We start from the raw sequence: 16,754 nt of genomic DNA, 5'->3' as shown, positions 1-16,754 counted from the left end.
ATCACACACATCCATGCCCCTAGGCAGGATTCGAACCTGAGACCGTAGCGTTCGTGCGGTTCCAGTTTGAAGCGCCTAGAACCGCTCGGTCACACCGGCTGGCAACTAGACTCATTTTAGACAAATATTTGAATACCGATGTCTGGAGATATGAATTGAAATGGCCACATCCGCTCAGTTGTAGGTAAATCAGATGAAAGGTTACAAAAAAAACTGAAGTTTTTCTACAGGAAATATTGTTTATGAAATAACTGTATCTCCCCACTGTACTGCCCAAATGTAATGCGAGCCCATCATGTCGGACTCGCAGGGCATTTCAAACGTAAACAAAGTACGAAGCCGTGGTCACTGGCTCGTATCGCTGGAGACGATGCGCAACAGAAATGTTGAAATATCTTAACTGACAGACACCGTACCTCTCACAATTACCTACTTAGAAAACTTCATGAATAGCACAGACCTACAATTAAGTAAGCAACTACTCGTACAAAGACGTTCTTTTCAAGCTCCAACCCCGAATGGACTCTTACGCTGTATCTGTCATTTTCGATGTTATCGAATACTGTTGTAAAAAAATCCTCAACCAATTTGTAGACGACTATAATTGCTACAGCATCTCTGGGAATAAAGAACGTACTGTTGTTAACCATATTCGTCCAGTACTGTACCGTCATTTACCAATATTGTCTTTTTGGTACGTTGAACCATTTAAGAAATATTTTCCATGTTTACACCAGAAAGGACAACCCGACATTAAATTCAATAGAACTGGATACGACAGCCGTGAAAGTGCCATTTGTAACATCGAATCTCGCTCTAACCGAAGGCAATCAGCTCCTTAAGAGTAAAACACCTAATAAAATCTTCACATTTTTCCACCCTGATTCAGACTTTTCATAAAACAACAGTTCCTCCCACGTGCTAGCAGATACTCCAAGCAACAGGACGACCAGCTACATCAAGCCAAGGTTGTGCGTAGACATGAGGAATGAGCATCGTTACGCGCAAAACGTTAAGAACTGCTCGTTTACTCAGGAAATAGCTGCTACTTTATAGAGGGTGGATGAAGAAGAGTATCAGCGAGGGTGTATGGGACATTGTTACTCGCCATTTAGTTCCAAAGCCGCGCGGGGTAGCCGTGCGGTCTGGGGGGGCCTCGCCACGGTTCGCGCGGCTCCCCCCGCCGGAGTTTCGAGTCCTCCCACGGGCATGGGTGTGTGTGTTGTCCTTAGCCTAAGTTTGTTTAATTAGTGAGTACGCCTAGAGGCCGATGACCTCGGCAGTTTGGTCCCATAGAACCTTACCACAAATTTACAAAAAATTAGTTCCAAAACAACTGCTGGCCTTCCGGTCTCAGATATCGCATTTCCGTGACAAATAACATTTTAGCAAACACTACTGCACACCCTTCCCCAACTCTTGGCAATACCAAAATCCACATGTGACACACCCCATCCTGTACCCATATACAGGGTGGTCCATTGATAGTGACCGGGCCAAATATCTCACGAATTAAGCATCAAACGAAAAAACTGCAAAGAACGAAACTCGTCTAGCTGGAAGGGTGAAACCAGATAGCGCTATGGTTGGCCCGCTAGATGGCGCTGCCATAGGTCAAACGGATATCATCTGCGTTTTTTAAATAGAAATCCACATTTTTGTTACATATTCGTGTAGTACTTAAAGAAATATGAATGTTTTAGTTGGACCACTTTTTTCGCTTTGTGGTAGATGGCGCTGTAATAGTCACAAGTACGTAGTATCACGTAACATTCCGCCAGTGCGGACGGTATTTGCTTCGTGATACATTACCCGTCTTAAATGGACAATTTACCAATTGCGGATAAGGCCGATATCGTGTTGATGTATGGCTATTGTGATCAAAATGCCCATCGGGCGTGTGCTATGTACGCTGCTCGGTATCCTGGACGACTTCATCCAAGCATCCGGACCGTTCGCCGGATAGTTACGTTATTTAAGGAAATAAGAAGTGTTCAGCCACATGTGAAACGTCAACCACCACCTGCAACAAATGATGATGCCCAAGTAGGTGTTTTAGCTGCTGTCACGGCTAATCCGCACATCAGTAGCAGACAAACTGCGCGAGAATATGGAATCTCAAAAACGTAGGTGTTGAGAATGCTACATCAACATCGATTGCACCCGTACCATATTTCTATGCACCAGGAATTGCATGGCGACGACTTTGAACGTCGTGTACAGTTCTGCCACTGGGAACAAGAGAAATTACGGGACGATGATAGATTTTTTGCACGCTTTCTATTTAGCGACGAAGCGTAATTCACCAAGAGCGGTAACGTAAACCGACATAATATGCACTATTGGGCAACGGAAAATCCACGATGGCTGCGACAAGTGGAACATCAGCGACTTTGGCGGGTTAATGTATGGCGAGGCATGATGGGAGGAAGGATAACTGGTCCTCATTTTATCGATGGCAGTCTAAATGGTGCAATGTATGCTGATTTCCTACGTAATGTTCTACCGATGTTACTACAAGATGTTTCATTGCATGACAGAATGACGATGTACTTCCAACATGATGGATGTCCGGCACATATCTCGCGTGCGGTTGAAGCGGAATTGAATAGCGTATTTCATGAGAGGTGGATCGGTCGTCGAAGCACGTTCACCGGATCTGACGTCCCCAGATTTCTTTCTGTCGGGAAAGTTGAAGGATATCCACCGACAACGCCTGACAACATGAGTCAGCGCATTGTCAATGCAAGTGCGATCATTACGGAACTACACGCTGTTGAGAGGAATGTCATTACACGTATTGCCAAATGCATTGAGATTGACGGACATCATTTTCAGAATTTATTGCATTAATGTGGTATTTACAGGTAATCACGCTATAACAGCATGCGTTCTCAGAAATGATAAGTTCACAAAGGTACATGTATCACATTGGAGAAACCGAAATAAAGTGTTCAAACGTACCTACATTCTTCCTACCTGTTACCAAGTGTTCGTCTAAAATTGTGACCCATATGTTTATGACTATAACAGCGCCATCTATCACAAAACTAAAAAAGTGGTCCAACTAAAACATTCATATTTCTTTACGTACTACACGAATATGTAATAAGAATGGGGATTCCTATTTTAAAAAACGCAGCTGATATCCGTTTGACCTATGGTAGCGCTATCCAGCGGGCCAACCATAGCGCCATCTGGTTTCCCTCTTCAAGCTAGACAAGTTTTGTTCTTTGTAATTTTTTCGTTTGACGCTTATTTCGTGAGATATTTGGCCCGGTCACAATCAATGGACCACCATGTATATCATAGACCTCCGCTGCCCATAAACTCAACATCTTCATCATTTATGCTTCCATCCCCCCATCCCCTCTCGACTTTCACTATCATATTTCCCTCTTGTACCTGAAGTCTCTTGGATCTGATTACAATCTGCGGATTACGTCCAAAAATTATACAGGGTAGATCCGAACTCTATAAAGTTTCAGATGTTGCTCATCGATATTTACTGAGTATTTTGATGTAATGCACCCGTGGTCCACAGACGTTTTTTAGAGACTAATTTCAATTAGTTTGATTTCTTATCTCATTTACCTCTACATTTGTAATGCACTGAACATACCTGCACAACACTGCAATTATAAGGATATGCGCTGTATGTCTTGTTTGGAAATGAACTTGCTCCATTAACTCACGGTACGTCTTGTAAAGTGACAAAAATCAGTACGGACAGTGTTAGTGAGGAAGAGTTGGTCAGTGCGCACCTAGTGTATGGATTTATTGAATGCAGTGGGAGAACGCTACGACGACGCTAGGCTAAGTGACAACCAATCACACTACTTCAGCGTGTGTCACCCGACGATCTATCGCTGTACACTCTACGGTGTTCATGGTGGTTGATATTTTAATCCAGTCGACCAAGGAAAATAAGTAAAAAAATTCGTGTGGATGCAAAGTTTTGTACTGTTGCAGGGGAGAGTGAATTGAATAGTACACTAAAATTCCTGACCACTGGAATGTAAACGTCGGTGTTTTTGACTACCTCTGAAACCCCCGCTTCTAGCGAAAATGTTTTCCAGAAAAAATTAACATAATTAATTCTGATAAAAGTACAGTAACTGTCTGGTCATTCATTACTGTACCACTAAGTGACTACAACATGGTAAACATGGCCTTACAATTTCCTGTCAGTGACATACAGCAAGAAGATGCTATACTAATCCAATACCTTTCCCACCAACGCTACATAGGTCACTTCTCAGTCATCGTTTATATGAACGTATTTTACAGAGCAGCTCACTTAACAGCTACGTACTCAATTAATAAACTGAAAATAATTCCGCTATATAACCACGAGGTCAGTGAGGTTATTTGGTCTACTTACATAAGAGAACTGGACAGAAAATGGTTCAAATGGCTCTGAGCACTATGGGACTTAACTTATGAGGTCATCAGTCCCCTAGAACGTAGAACTACTTAAATATAACTAACGTAAGGACATCACACACATCCATGCCCGAGGCAGGATTCGAACCTGCGACCGTAGTGGTCGCGTGGTTCCAGACTGTAGCGCCTAGAACCGCTCGGCCACATCGTCCGGCGACAGAAAATGCTGGGGAGGTGTAGTCGGCCGGTAAATCGAAAAGCGAGCAGTACCCGTGGTGGGGGGAAGTTGAGTTTCTTGGAAGAATGCTGAAACTGGCGTACAGTGTAACTAGGAATCGATTTTCTCCGGCAGCAGTATAGAATAGTGCGCAAAGATTTACGAAGAATCAGTCTATATGCTGTTCTTCCGTTTGTGTTATTAATCATTCATACCTGTGTTCCGTGTAGTATTAAGTCACTGTAGAAAATGAACACCTCCCGTGATGCTCGTATCTACATAGCCAGCGATACATAAGACGAGTTGCGGAAGAGTCGGTACAGCTTTTTAAAATATACTGTATTTGATTTTTGTGACGCATTGCGATAGAGAGAATGGGGTATTGCCTTCTGGCTCTTGAGTTCGCAGACCTACGAAGGAGGAAAATGCATGACCACAATCCGAAGACCTGCCTTCCCTCACGCTTCTAATCTCCAGCCCCGCCTTTCCACCCTATTACACCCCGAGAACACAGTTAATGCCTTAATACGGTTCTACTGTAGTTACGCGTGGTACACACATTTAGTAATTGTTCTTAGCCCACTTAATTTAACAATATACGTCAATTTATACCACTATAACAATATTTTTAATAATCTGCGACTTTTCTAGCACTGTAACTTGGAAAATATTAGACCTAGTGACAAATGAATACTAGCTTTCTTGTTGGAAATTAAATGCAGTTTTGTTTTTACAGGACAACATTTTCCCTACAAGCCAGAGTTTTCGAGATATTCAGGAAAAACGTTAAGAAGTTGCCTTTAAGCACCCCAATCCCACCCACTGGTCAGGATTTTTCGTATGTTGTTCATGACACTGCCCTCTGCCCCTGTACAAAAATTTGCAACTACAAGAATTTTTTCCCCCTCAACCGACACTTCTTGGTCTTAGTTGAATGGGCTACTTTGAACAACAAGTGTAAGCGGGCAGGTCTTTTACATGGAACATGTGTGTTACATTGTTTTGTATTACTCCATGTTTTATGTTGTTCGGTTTCGAGATCACATTTTACAGGTTTTTTTCACTTCTTCCCCATTCCCTGGTTCGTTCACGAATGGTGTGTGGGAAGAATGGCTGACGCAAAACTGCGTGTCAGTTCTAATTTCTCGGATTTTCTCGTCGTGTTGATTGCGAGAGACATATGTGGGAGGAAGCAGTAAGTTGTCCACCTCTTCTCGGAACTTACCCTCTACTAATTCCAGTAGTAAACCTCTTCATCAAGCACGATGTCTCTCTAGCAGCGTCTGCAACTGGAGCTGAGCGTATCCGTAATGCTCTCACACTGACTAAACGAACTCCGCCGTTAGTTAGATCTTGTCTATCTCTTCTCTTAATCCAAACTGGTAAGGGTCCTTGACTGATGAGCAACACTCAAGAATCGGTCAAACAAGTGTTTTGGGAAGCCACTTCTTATGTGGATGAATTACATTTCCTTAAGATTCTCCAATGAATCTCAGTCTGGCATCTGCTGTCCCCGCTATTTGTCTTATGTGGTCATTCCACTTAAGATTACTGCGGGATATTTTACGCTTGATACAATTTCCATCAATTTGCCATCAACAGCGTAGTTGTACAGTAGTGGGTTTCTTCTCTTAAGCAATTACATATATTTACGCTCAGGGTCAACTGCCTGTCCCTACACCAGTCATCAGTGCTCTGCAGACCTTCCTGCAGTTCGCCAGTCTTCTGACGCGTCCTTTTTTTTTAGGAATCAAGCGCGTCATCTGTCAACAGTCCCATGGAGCTTCAGACGTTAGTCACGAAATCATTCATGCATATTTTAGACAGTAAGAGTCCCCGAGTTTTGACTGGGCCGTGAATTTGTGCACAGTACTGATATCCCAGTAAGACTGAGTGCGAATATGATGGGGAGTAAGAAGAATGTTAGCTTCTGGGTGAGATGAGAGCGTTGTTAAATACTTGGAAGTATGCTGCTTGTTAAATAGCCTTGGAATACGAAATCATGGAGGGACCAAAGACGTATTTTTCCTGGTGTCCCGCTTACCGCCCTATAAAAGACTCAGGAGACCACGAAGTTTTGGTGTCGTAGGTTGCGAAAAATAAACACTCAAGACAAAGTACACGAACGGCGGAAGTTAATGAAGGGTAATTTCTGAGTCGTTCGGAATATGGGACCAGTGGTCACAAGTAGCTCGATGCAGAGTAATAATGTAATGATTATTCAATTCGCACGCAGGCTGATGCCGTGTTCCTTTGGGTAGGCATTTTAATAGAGTTCCGCAGTATCGTCTAGTGAACAAAATACGAGCTTACCGAGTACCGGACCAGATTTGTAACTAGATTCAGGGTTTTATTGTAGAGAGAAATCAAAATGTCGCTCTTGTTGTTGTTGTTGTTTCTGTGGTCTTCAGTCCAAAGACTGTTTTGATGCAGGTGTCCATGCTACCCTACTCTGTGCAAGCCTCTTCATCTCAGTGTAATTATTGCAACCTACATCCTTCATAATCTGCTTACTATATTACAAACGGTCGAATTTGCACGGCAGTACCGCGACTGGGCGTCGACTGAGGTGAATCACGTTATATACTTCTTCCGACAGGTGGCTGTTGGATGCAACAATCGTTGGAAGGGTTCAGGCCGGAGGAGGGCGAGTTATAGTCTCGGGACTGTTTCTTTGAGATTCCCTGAGTGATGTCGACATTCTGGAAGGCACAATAGATCAACACAAGAATACATCTATCCTTGGGAACCACGTTCACCCCCACTTGCAGAATGTATTTTACTCGGCACGATGGCATCTACCAGCATGACAATGCAACGTAGTTTGAAGGGCACGGGAATGAGTTTACTGTGCTCCCCTGGCCATCAAAACACGCTGGATTTCAGCGCAATCGATAATCTATGGAACCATCTCGATCGGGCTGTTTCCGTCATGGATCCTCAATCGCGAAACTTAGCGCCACTAGGTACGACTCTTACGGCCTCAGGTTCGAATCCTGCCTCGAGCATGGATGTGTGTGATGTCTTTATGTTAGTTAGGTTTAAGTAGTTTTAAGTCTAGGGGGATTGATGACCTCAGATATTAAGTCTCACAGTGGTCAGAGCCATTTCAACCGTTTTTGGCTCGGCTCTGGAGTCGGCATGATTCCACATACCTATCGCTACCTACCAGAACCTCAGTGATCATTCAGGCTTTTGCCAGCTGGTCAGTTTAATGTGACTGGAATGTGTACATCTATCGTGTAATAGCTAGAACGAACGCCAGCACCTATGTAGTGGCACCTCACATATTATCTGCAAGAGTGCTCTATAAAAAATTCGACAACTTTAACAATTTCATATTCATTTTTAGTCCTACAAATTGAAAAACTCGTTTTTTCAATATTTGGCAGTAAGGTCACTATCAAACAGGAGGCATAATATTGTCAATAGAGGAACAAAAACATAAAACTCTTTGATGAAACCTCGAGTTGTCAGCCGGAGACAGGGCTGATCTGCAGCCTTGCTCCAACGAGGTTTCCTGCTCGTCATCTTCATATAGCGCCTGTCTCCTGAAGATGACGAGTACGGAACACGTTGAAACTTTGCTGCAAGATGACTCTGCCACTCGACTGATAAGCCAAGAACAGTTCATCGATGAAATTCGTCGAAAACGCCTGCATTTTCACACAGTAGCCCTGTTTGGTAGCGGGGTCGGTACAGACAGAGAGCACATGGCGTGACGGGTGGGCACCTACCGGTACGGCGTCCGGCGTGAGAGCGGCTCCCAGGACGGGCCACGAGTCCCCGGCGGCCACGTCCGTCCAGTTGGCGCTGTTGTTCATAGCTTCCAGTAGTTGCAGCGCCGGCGCCTCTCCGTCTGGGCCCACCTCCACCTGCAACACCAAGTGCAGGGAAAACTCTCTCTCTCTCTGGTATGCTGTTGTTATAGGGTAACACTTGATAACTGTGGATTCATTGTATTACGGCTAACAGGTATGAATAATACCAAATCATCAGTTTTTGTTAGATGTGTTCATGCGTTCGTAACGGTTTTATTTTGCATGCTGGTATTCCGGCTGCTACAGGTTTATTTATTTATTGTCATTTTTTATTTGTAGTTCACTGTTACTATTGAAGTTTATATATTGTAATATTGTCATTTGGAGGTAGTGGGTGGAGTTTGGACGCTACAAAAAGGAGTGCCAAATTGAGAAATCGTAACTTTTCCGGCATTTTCTTCTGTTTACGTTCAATAGAGGGGTGACAGCAGCGGAGGGAGCCAGAAATATTTGCATCTTGCATGGGCATAACACCACTGAACAGAGCACAACAAGAGAATGGCTTCCACGTTTTAAGCAGGATCGTTTTGACATTAGTGACCCGTCACATTCAGGAAGACCTTTTGGGTTTGACGATCTTTTAAACGCATTAATCCACAATGATCCAAATCGTGTGCTCGAGAACCGGCAAATGTGTTGAACTGTAATCATTCCACAGTCGTGCAATATTTACATGTAACGAGGAATGTTCGTAAATTAGGTGTATGGGTACCGTATGCTCTAAGCCAAAATCACAGAAACCACCTGATGGTCATATTTGCACCTCTGCTTCCTCGTCATCAATTGGCTCATGAACAACACTCATCATTCCTATCCTGTATCGTTAATGGTGACGAGAAATTGTGTCTTTATGCTAACTTAAGGAAAAGAAAGGACTGGTTGAACCCAAACAAACCAGCAGCTGCCCATCCACAAAAGTTAATGTTATGCATCTCGTGTAACAGTGAGGCTATCGTGTATTACGAATTGCTCCCCCGCGGTGTAATCACCTGTGATGACATTTACTGTCAACAGTTGCGACGTTTGTGTTGGGAAATGATTCAGAACCACCTCATTCACCTGATCTTGCACACTCAGATATTCATCTTTACCGCTCTCTGTTGAACAAGCTTCAAGGAGTTTCCTGTCAGGATGAAAATGCGCTCCGAACATGGCTCGACGACTACTTCGTCTCAAATCCACGTGATTTCTATAGTCTTGGAATCGGAAAGTTACACCAACGTTGGCCGAATGTTATAAATAACCAAGGAGAGTATATTATTGGTGGCTAAAGTCTCTACCCCGTTTATCGGTTGTGGTCAGTAAACTTATAGGAAAACCCTGAGAACTAATGCACCAACACGATATAATTCATGGGTACAAAATAATAACACGGATTATTTACAGTAAAGTGGAAAGAGTGTTACATACCGACCTCGGGACGGATAAGTTTGGTTACCGAAGAAATGTTGAAACACTCGAGGCAATAGCGACAATACGAATAAATCTACAACAGAACCGAAAGAAAGGCAAAACTACGTTTATAGAATTTCTTGACATGGAGAAAGATTTTGCCAGTGTTCACGGGAATATTCGCTCTGAAATTCTGAAAATACCAGGAATAAAATATAAAGAGCGAAAGGATATCTACAACTCGCGCAAAAATCAAACTGCAGTTATAACAACCGAAGAACATGAAAAGGAAGCGATGGTTGAGAAAGAAATGAGACCGGGCTGTAGCCTGTCCTCGATGTGATTCGATCAGTATATTGGGCAAGCAGTAAATGAAATCAAAATGAAAACTTGAAAGATAATTGAAGGTCATGGACATTCATAATTTGTTAGAGATGGTAAAAGATTTGGGAGACCAACTGAATGGAAACTGCCTAGAAAAAATATTACAAGATGAGCATCAACGAAACTAAAACACGGGTAGGCGAATGAAATCAGACGGTGCTGACGGAATCCGATTAAGAAATGGCTCTGAGCACTATGGGACTTAACATCTGAGGTCATCAGTCCCGTAGCACTTAGATCTACTTAAACCTAACTAACCTAAGGACATCACACACATCCATGCCCGAGGTAGGATTCGAACCAGCGACCGTAGCGGTCGCGCGGTTCCAGACTGAAGCGCCTAGAACCGTTCGGCCACATCGGGCGGCTCCAATTCAGAAATGAGATGCTAAAAGTAGTAGTTGAGTTTTGTATTTGGCAAAGAAAGTTACTGACGATGGTCGAAGTAAGAAGAATATGTAATGCGCATTGCCTATACCAAGAAAAGGATTTCTGAAAAAGAGAAATTTGCGGGCGTTGAAAATAAATTTAACTGTTAGGAAGCCTTTTGTGAACGTATATATCTGGAGCGTAGCGTTGGAGGTTAAAGAAACGTACGGCTTAGCAAACCACTAAAAGAAGTCCTATTCTCCCGCACGAACGCTACCCCTTGCATCATGGTCGAAGGAAAATGTTTCCTCGAAATCTGTGAATAAACAATCGTTTGATAGATAACAGAAATCCGTTTGGAAGCCGAAAATGCTCATAACTCTGTAAGAAATATTTGGACATAGTTGCAAGAAGAGCCGCAAAATAAAGGCTTGATACAATTTGATATACGGGAAATAAAGTGTTTCCAGACGATTGTATAAATCTGAAAACAGACGTATCCAGTGAGGCGACGTAAAAGTCTTTTCCCTTTGTCTCAGTTGAAGGTGGACACTCGTCCGACCGCAATACAAATTTGCTTTTTGTTAAAAACAAGTATCTCTCACACACGGGGAAATGCTGAATAAGTCACCCAGGTCATTCGCCTGGAGGCTCCAACCAAAGAAAGAATATGTAGCTTGGACTGATCAACTGGAATTTGTCGAAAACTTCACATATTAGATTACACAACGTCAAACGATGAAAAGAAATATTGCTTTGGCTGGTGCTGTAGATGCGTGAGAGATATTAATTTAGGAAGTTGTGCTGTCTGTGGTTAAACTTTACAACATTATGGTTTGAGGTTTCATTCTGCAGTCACAATGGCGTGATGTCTATGTATTAATCATTAGTGCTTGGTTGTAGTTTTTCAGTATATTAATGCTTCTAAAAATTGCAGCATTAGAAATAAACAAATGTTAGTACATAGGTGACCATGAATTATACAAAGAAACAAAGGCCAGAACATTTTTTGACCAAGTCCCCAATTTCTGACGTAAGTCCTTGTCACACTGTAACTTCAAATCGAATACGTTTGACTACGTCACTCCACATGATTCGAATGATTACAAAATTCGAAAAGACAGTTTCTTTTGAAGTACAATGTGGCAGAGGAAGGAATGCAGTTGATCGGACGTCTGTCGAAGACGTCCCACAGTAGTGCAGGAGGAATCGAGTGGTAGTGTGCAAACATGCAGTGCACGGGGAACTGTACATGCCTGCGAGCACGATGCAGAAAATCCTACGACACATCCTGTACTGCTATCTACATATAATCGCCCTTATTCGGAAGTGCCTCCCGCTGACTTGCCAGCAAGTCAAACTTTCGTCCTGGAATTTCTTGCTCGCATGGGCACTGAATGGACATGGAACACTTTGTTGAGAGATGAAGCCTATTTCCATCGACAAGGACATGTCAACACTCAGACTTGCAGAACATGGGCAACGGAAAATCCGCATGCACATTAACTGGTAACCCTTGATTCTGCATAGGTGACTGTGTAGTACGGATCGACGTCATCGTTTATCGTAGGACAGTATTTTTTTGAATGCTGTTACCTGCACCGTCACTGGTAAATATTATGAGGGTCTTTTGGGCACCAACGTCGTTCCAACACTTCAACAGCGTGGATGTGTGGGAAGGATCATTGTAATGCAAGATGGCGCTCCTCCGCACCTTGCATAGCCAGTAAAGCGGCTTTTGCAGAGGATCTTCGGAAATGCTGGTATCATCAGCGGCCTTTTCCTACAGCCTAGTTGACCAGGTCACCTGATCCTAGACCGTGTGACTAGTGGCTGTGTGGTTACACGATTGTGTTCAGTGCTTCAGTTACGAACGTAGCTGAATTGAAGGCACGAATTGCGCAACACATTCTGAACATGACCCGGGGACACTCGGATATGTTACGGAACTTGCTGTTTCTCGATTTTAACTTGAGACAGGAAAGGGAAACGGTGGACAGTATATTATTAAACATGTTTTGCGCCAGTCACAACGAGAGCTATAGACGAAAAAAAAAAAGCAAGAGAGAAACCATTCCCCCATCCTACTGTTCAATGTGCGTGACTGCACAACTTCGGCAGTCAACATTGGTGGCACTGTTAATTAGGCAAACCCATTCGTCACAAAATCTTATCACATAGGGTGGGAAAACACGGTTTTTTAATTGGTCTGGGGTCAAATACCGCATGAAAAGCAAAATGACATCTTTTTTTAGTTTTTGTGAGGCCAAAAACCGCATAGAAACCAAAATGAGACGGTCTATATAACTGTCGTGCGACATTCTTCCATGTTTTAATTAAAAAAACATAGATCCACTTACTCAGTGAATCAATGATTTTTAATTAAATTCTGGGAGAAAGTAGATGGATCAATGTTTATCAACAACAGAATCGCACATTTGATAAATTTCGCTCGTAGTGAGGCCCTAACATCGAATCCCAACGATTGTTCCAAATTACCCAGTTCTGCTTCAGTAACACTTCAAATTAAAATTATATTTGTGCTATTAAGGGCACTTTCAATGTCAGCACTTTACGCAGTTCACACATAAAGTTTGTGGACCTAACGGTTATGGTTTATGTACCATTTTTTTCTGAAGATATAATTAGGCATAAGGATTGAACAGTTTTATTCTGTTTTCTTGTTCCATTAGAGGTTCATTTCAGGCTTGTACTCTGTAAGAAAAGTGCAGCACCTTCCTCCCGCATCGTCTTCAAAACTGAGTTTCTAAAGGAGCTCTGTCAGTGAGACAATAACTTGAAAGAAATTATATAAACATCGAGTAAGAAGTTAAGTTTTCGTTTGTTGGGCCACCTTTAATATACTGTTGTGAATAGTAAGACGAACTATTATTTGCAGTATAGATGGGAGTGAATTAAAATTCCACAAATGTCACGAATAACTGACATGTATTGGCCTCATTTGAGTATAAGTGGATATATTGTAAGTAATGACCTTTCAACTCACAGCAGTTTCTATTCAGCTACTTAAATGTTTTTCTCCTCTGTGCTGCCCCCCCTCCCCCCGCCGTCTCACTCACCGCACTTCAGCCGTCCATTTCAGTATACTACTTGTCATCAGCATGGAGCTTGAAACATCGGTCATGCGAAAATCAGCTCGTGCTTTACCCATGGATCAACGCAGTCACATAGATGCAGAATGTCTTGGCTTCAGAAAAATATTTTACATTATACCACACAAACCCTTATTAAATAAAGTGACATCGTATCAGGTACCAAGTAAAATTTTTAACTCTATTAAAACTTTGTTGATATGGAGTACGCTGGACGTTGTCTTGGATGGAGAACCATCGACAGTTCTTTAACTTCCTTCAGGCGTGCACTAGGGAAATGTGTTAGGATTCTAGTTGTTCATGTGCCATTATGTTCCTTCAAATAGAACGAGCCAGAGGGGATGTGATCGTAACGCCATTGTGTGGTCGCTATAAGAGCGTTGAGACTTCAAACTCACCGCTAGAGCGACACAGGCACACACCCACGTGTCAACAAAGTGAGCACGTGTACTGGTCAACCGTCCACTGCACAGAGTCGTGCTCATAACGCAGGAATGGAGACTTCAAAAGAATAGCAACGAGATGCACTGTGCTTCCTGACAGCGGAAGAAGAACGGGGAAAGGAAATTCATCGAATTGAAATGAGGACGGGGCGTGAGTCGTGCTTGGGTAGCTCAGTTGGTAGAGCACTTGCCCGCCAAAGGCAAAGGTCCCGAATTCGAGTCTCGGTCCGGCACACGGTTTTAATCTGCCAGGAAGTTTCATATCAGCGCACACTCCGCTGCAGAGTGAAAATCTCATTCTGCAAACATCCCAAAGGCTGTGGCTAAGCCATGTCTCCGCAATATCCTTTCTTTCAGGAGTGCTAGTTCTGCATGGTCGCAGGAGAGCTTCTGTTAAGTTTGGAAGGTAGGAGACGAGGTACTGGCAGAAGTAAAGCTGTGAGGACGGGGCGTGAGTCGTACTTGTGTAGCTCAGTAGGTAGAGCACATGCCCGAGAAAGGCGAAGGTCCCGAGTTCGAGTCTCGGTCCGGCACACAGTTTTAATCTCCCAGGAAGTTTCAATAGCACGAGTGTACTACAGAGGGCCGAAAGGAAACATTTCTGCGTGGAATGAGGATAGCTGTTAGGAACCTGTGAAGCGTCGACTACGCTAGTAAAACATTATAAGAGTTCAATATTTTATTCTCAATGTTTACAAGTCGCCTTTTTTCAGCTGTTGCTCATTCAGCTTCGTGTTGGATTCTAGCTGACGCTGGTTGAGTCAGCTCAGCGTTGAATGTCCAGAAGACCATGTCAGTGGAAGAGATAGAACTCGTTATAATTCGAGAGATGTTTGAAAAGTCCGTGCAAAAATAAAAACTACTTACCTGTTGGGGGTAAACCTTTCTTATTTTTCGAGATAGTCTTCTTTTAGACTTATACACTTCGTCCAACGCTGCTCTAATTTGTTGATCCATTCCGAATAATGGGAATTGTCCAAGTCTGCAAAATAGCTATTAGTTGCTGCAATCACTTCCTCGTTTGGTTAAATTCTTTGTCCCGCCATCCGTTTCTTCAGATTCGTGAACAAACAGTAGTCCGAGGGAACCAAGTCTGGAGAACAGGGGGGATGTGAAATGAGTTGGAATCCTATTTCCATTAATTTTGCGACCACCACTGCTGAGGTGTGCGCTGGTGCATTGTCGCGATGGAAAAGGACTTTTTGCGGTCCAATCACCGGCGTTTTTCCTGCAGCTCGGTTTTCAAACGGTCCAATAACGATGAATAATACGCACCTGTAATAGTTTTACCCTTTTCCAGATAGTCGATGAGGAATGTCCTTCGCTTTTTTGGTGAAGATTCTCCCTTGGTAACCCACTGTTTAGATTGTTGTTTGGTCTCAGGAGTATAGTAATGTATCCATGTTTTATACAGAGTGACGAAACGACGCTTAAAGTCCTGCGGATTCTTCCTGAACAGCCGAAAACCATCCTTGCAACACTTCACACGATTCCGTTTTTGGTCAAGCGTGAGAAATCGCGGAACCCATCTTGCGGTTAACTTCCTCATGTTCAAATGTTTATGCAAAATATTATGTACCCGTTCATTTGAGATGCCCACAGCACTAGCAATTTCACGCACCTTAACTCTTGTGTCACCCACCACCACATCAAGGATTTTATCAATGATTTCTGGAGTCTAACCTCCGCAGGGCGTCCAGAACGTTCAGCATCAGCTGTGCCCATATGGCCACTCTGAAAATTTTGAAGCCACTTATAAACTGTTGTAATCGAAGGTGCGGAGTCACCGTAGCGTTTATCAAGCTTCTCTTTAGTCTCCAGAGGCGTTTTGCCTTTCATAAAGTAATGTGTAATCACACGCGAAATTCTTTTTCGTCCATTTTTTGACAATCGCTCGACTTCCTTGATTGACACGAATGCCAAACACAAAGAAATAGACCAGTATGTCTGAAACTTGGTGTGCATTCTTTCCAAAGATGCTACTAACTAAAGATGACCTCGATACGAGCCGGTTGTGCCATCCCTCGGACTTTGCACGGACTTATCAAACGTCCGTCGTATGCCTTACGAGTTAACGAATGTGCTTCTCTCGCTTCCATTGGTTTTCTGCTACAGCCAACTCGCTGTTGAAGGCGTATCCTCACTCGACAGACGGTGTCGTAATGTGTCGACGACACGAAGCACATCTGTCTCTGGCGTCAGTTTGCCTGTTGCAATGGACATGAGTTAATAAATTTTTTATTTCTATCCGTTACTATTCTGAGCTGTAACAGAAGAGGCCGTACAAAAAACAAAGGACGCCCCTTACAAGGTCAAGGTGTGGCACAAGCGATTGAAGGACGAACCACTATCTGCCGCGCGGGATTAGCCGAGCGGTCTCAGGCGCTGCAGTCATGGACTGTGCGGCTGGTCCCGGCGGAGGTTCGAGTCCTCCCTCGGACATGGGTGTGTGTGTTTGTCCCTAGGGTAGTTCAGGTGAAGCAGTGTGTAAGCTTAGGGACTGATGACCTTAGCAGTTAAGTCCCATAAGATTTCACGCACATTTGAGCATTTTTCGAACCACTATCTGGAACGTCACACCGCATTACCGATACCCTTGTCCAGTACCTACTCGTATACGCCCTTATTG

General features: G+C 43.3%; 1 protein-coding gene across 1 annotated transcript in view; it reads right to left on the bottom strand.

The window, feature by feature from the left end:
- Window positions 1-16,754, bottom strand: part of LOC124789372 (adenylate cyclase type 2) — a 278,181-nt gene that overhangs the window by 76,504 nt on the left and 184,923 nt on the right. The window contains exon 11 of the mRNA XM_047256703.1: window positions 8,341-8,478. Within this exon, the coding sequence (XP_047112659.1) occupies window positions 8,341-8,478 (138 nt within the window). The remainder of the gene's footprint in view (window positions 1-8,340; window positions 8,479-16,754) is intronic.

This window comes from Schistocerca piceifrons, chromosome 3, assembly GCF_021461385.2.
Source record: "Schistocerca piceifrons isolate TAMUIC-IGC-003096 chromosome 3, iqSchPice1.1, whole genome shotgun sequence".
NCBI classification, from domain to species: domain Eukaryota; kingdom Metazoa; phylum Arthropoda; class Insecta; order Orthoptera; family Acrididae; genus Schistocerca; species Schistocerca piceifrons.
This window is presented reverse-complemented; position numbering and strand designations above follow the sequence as displayed.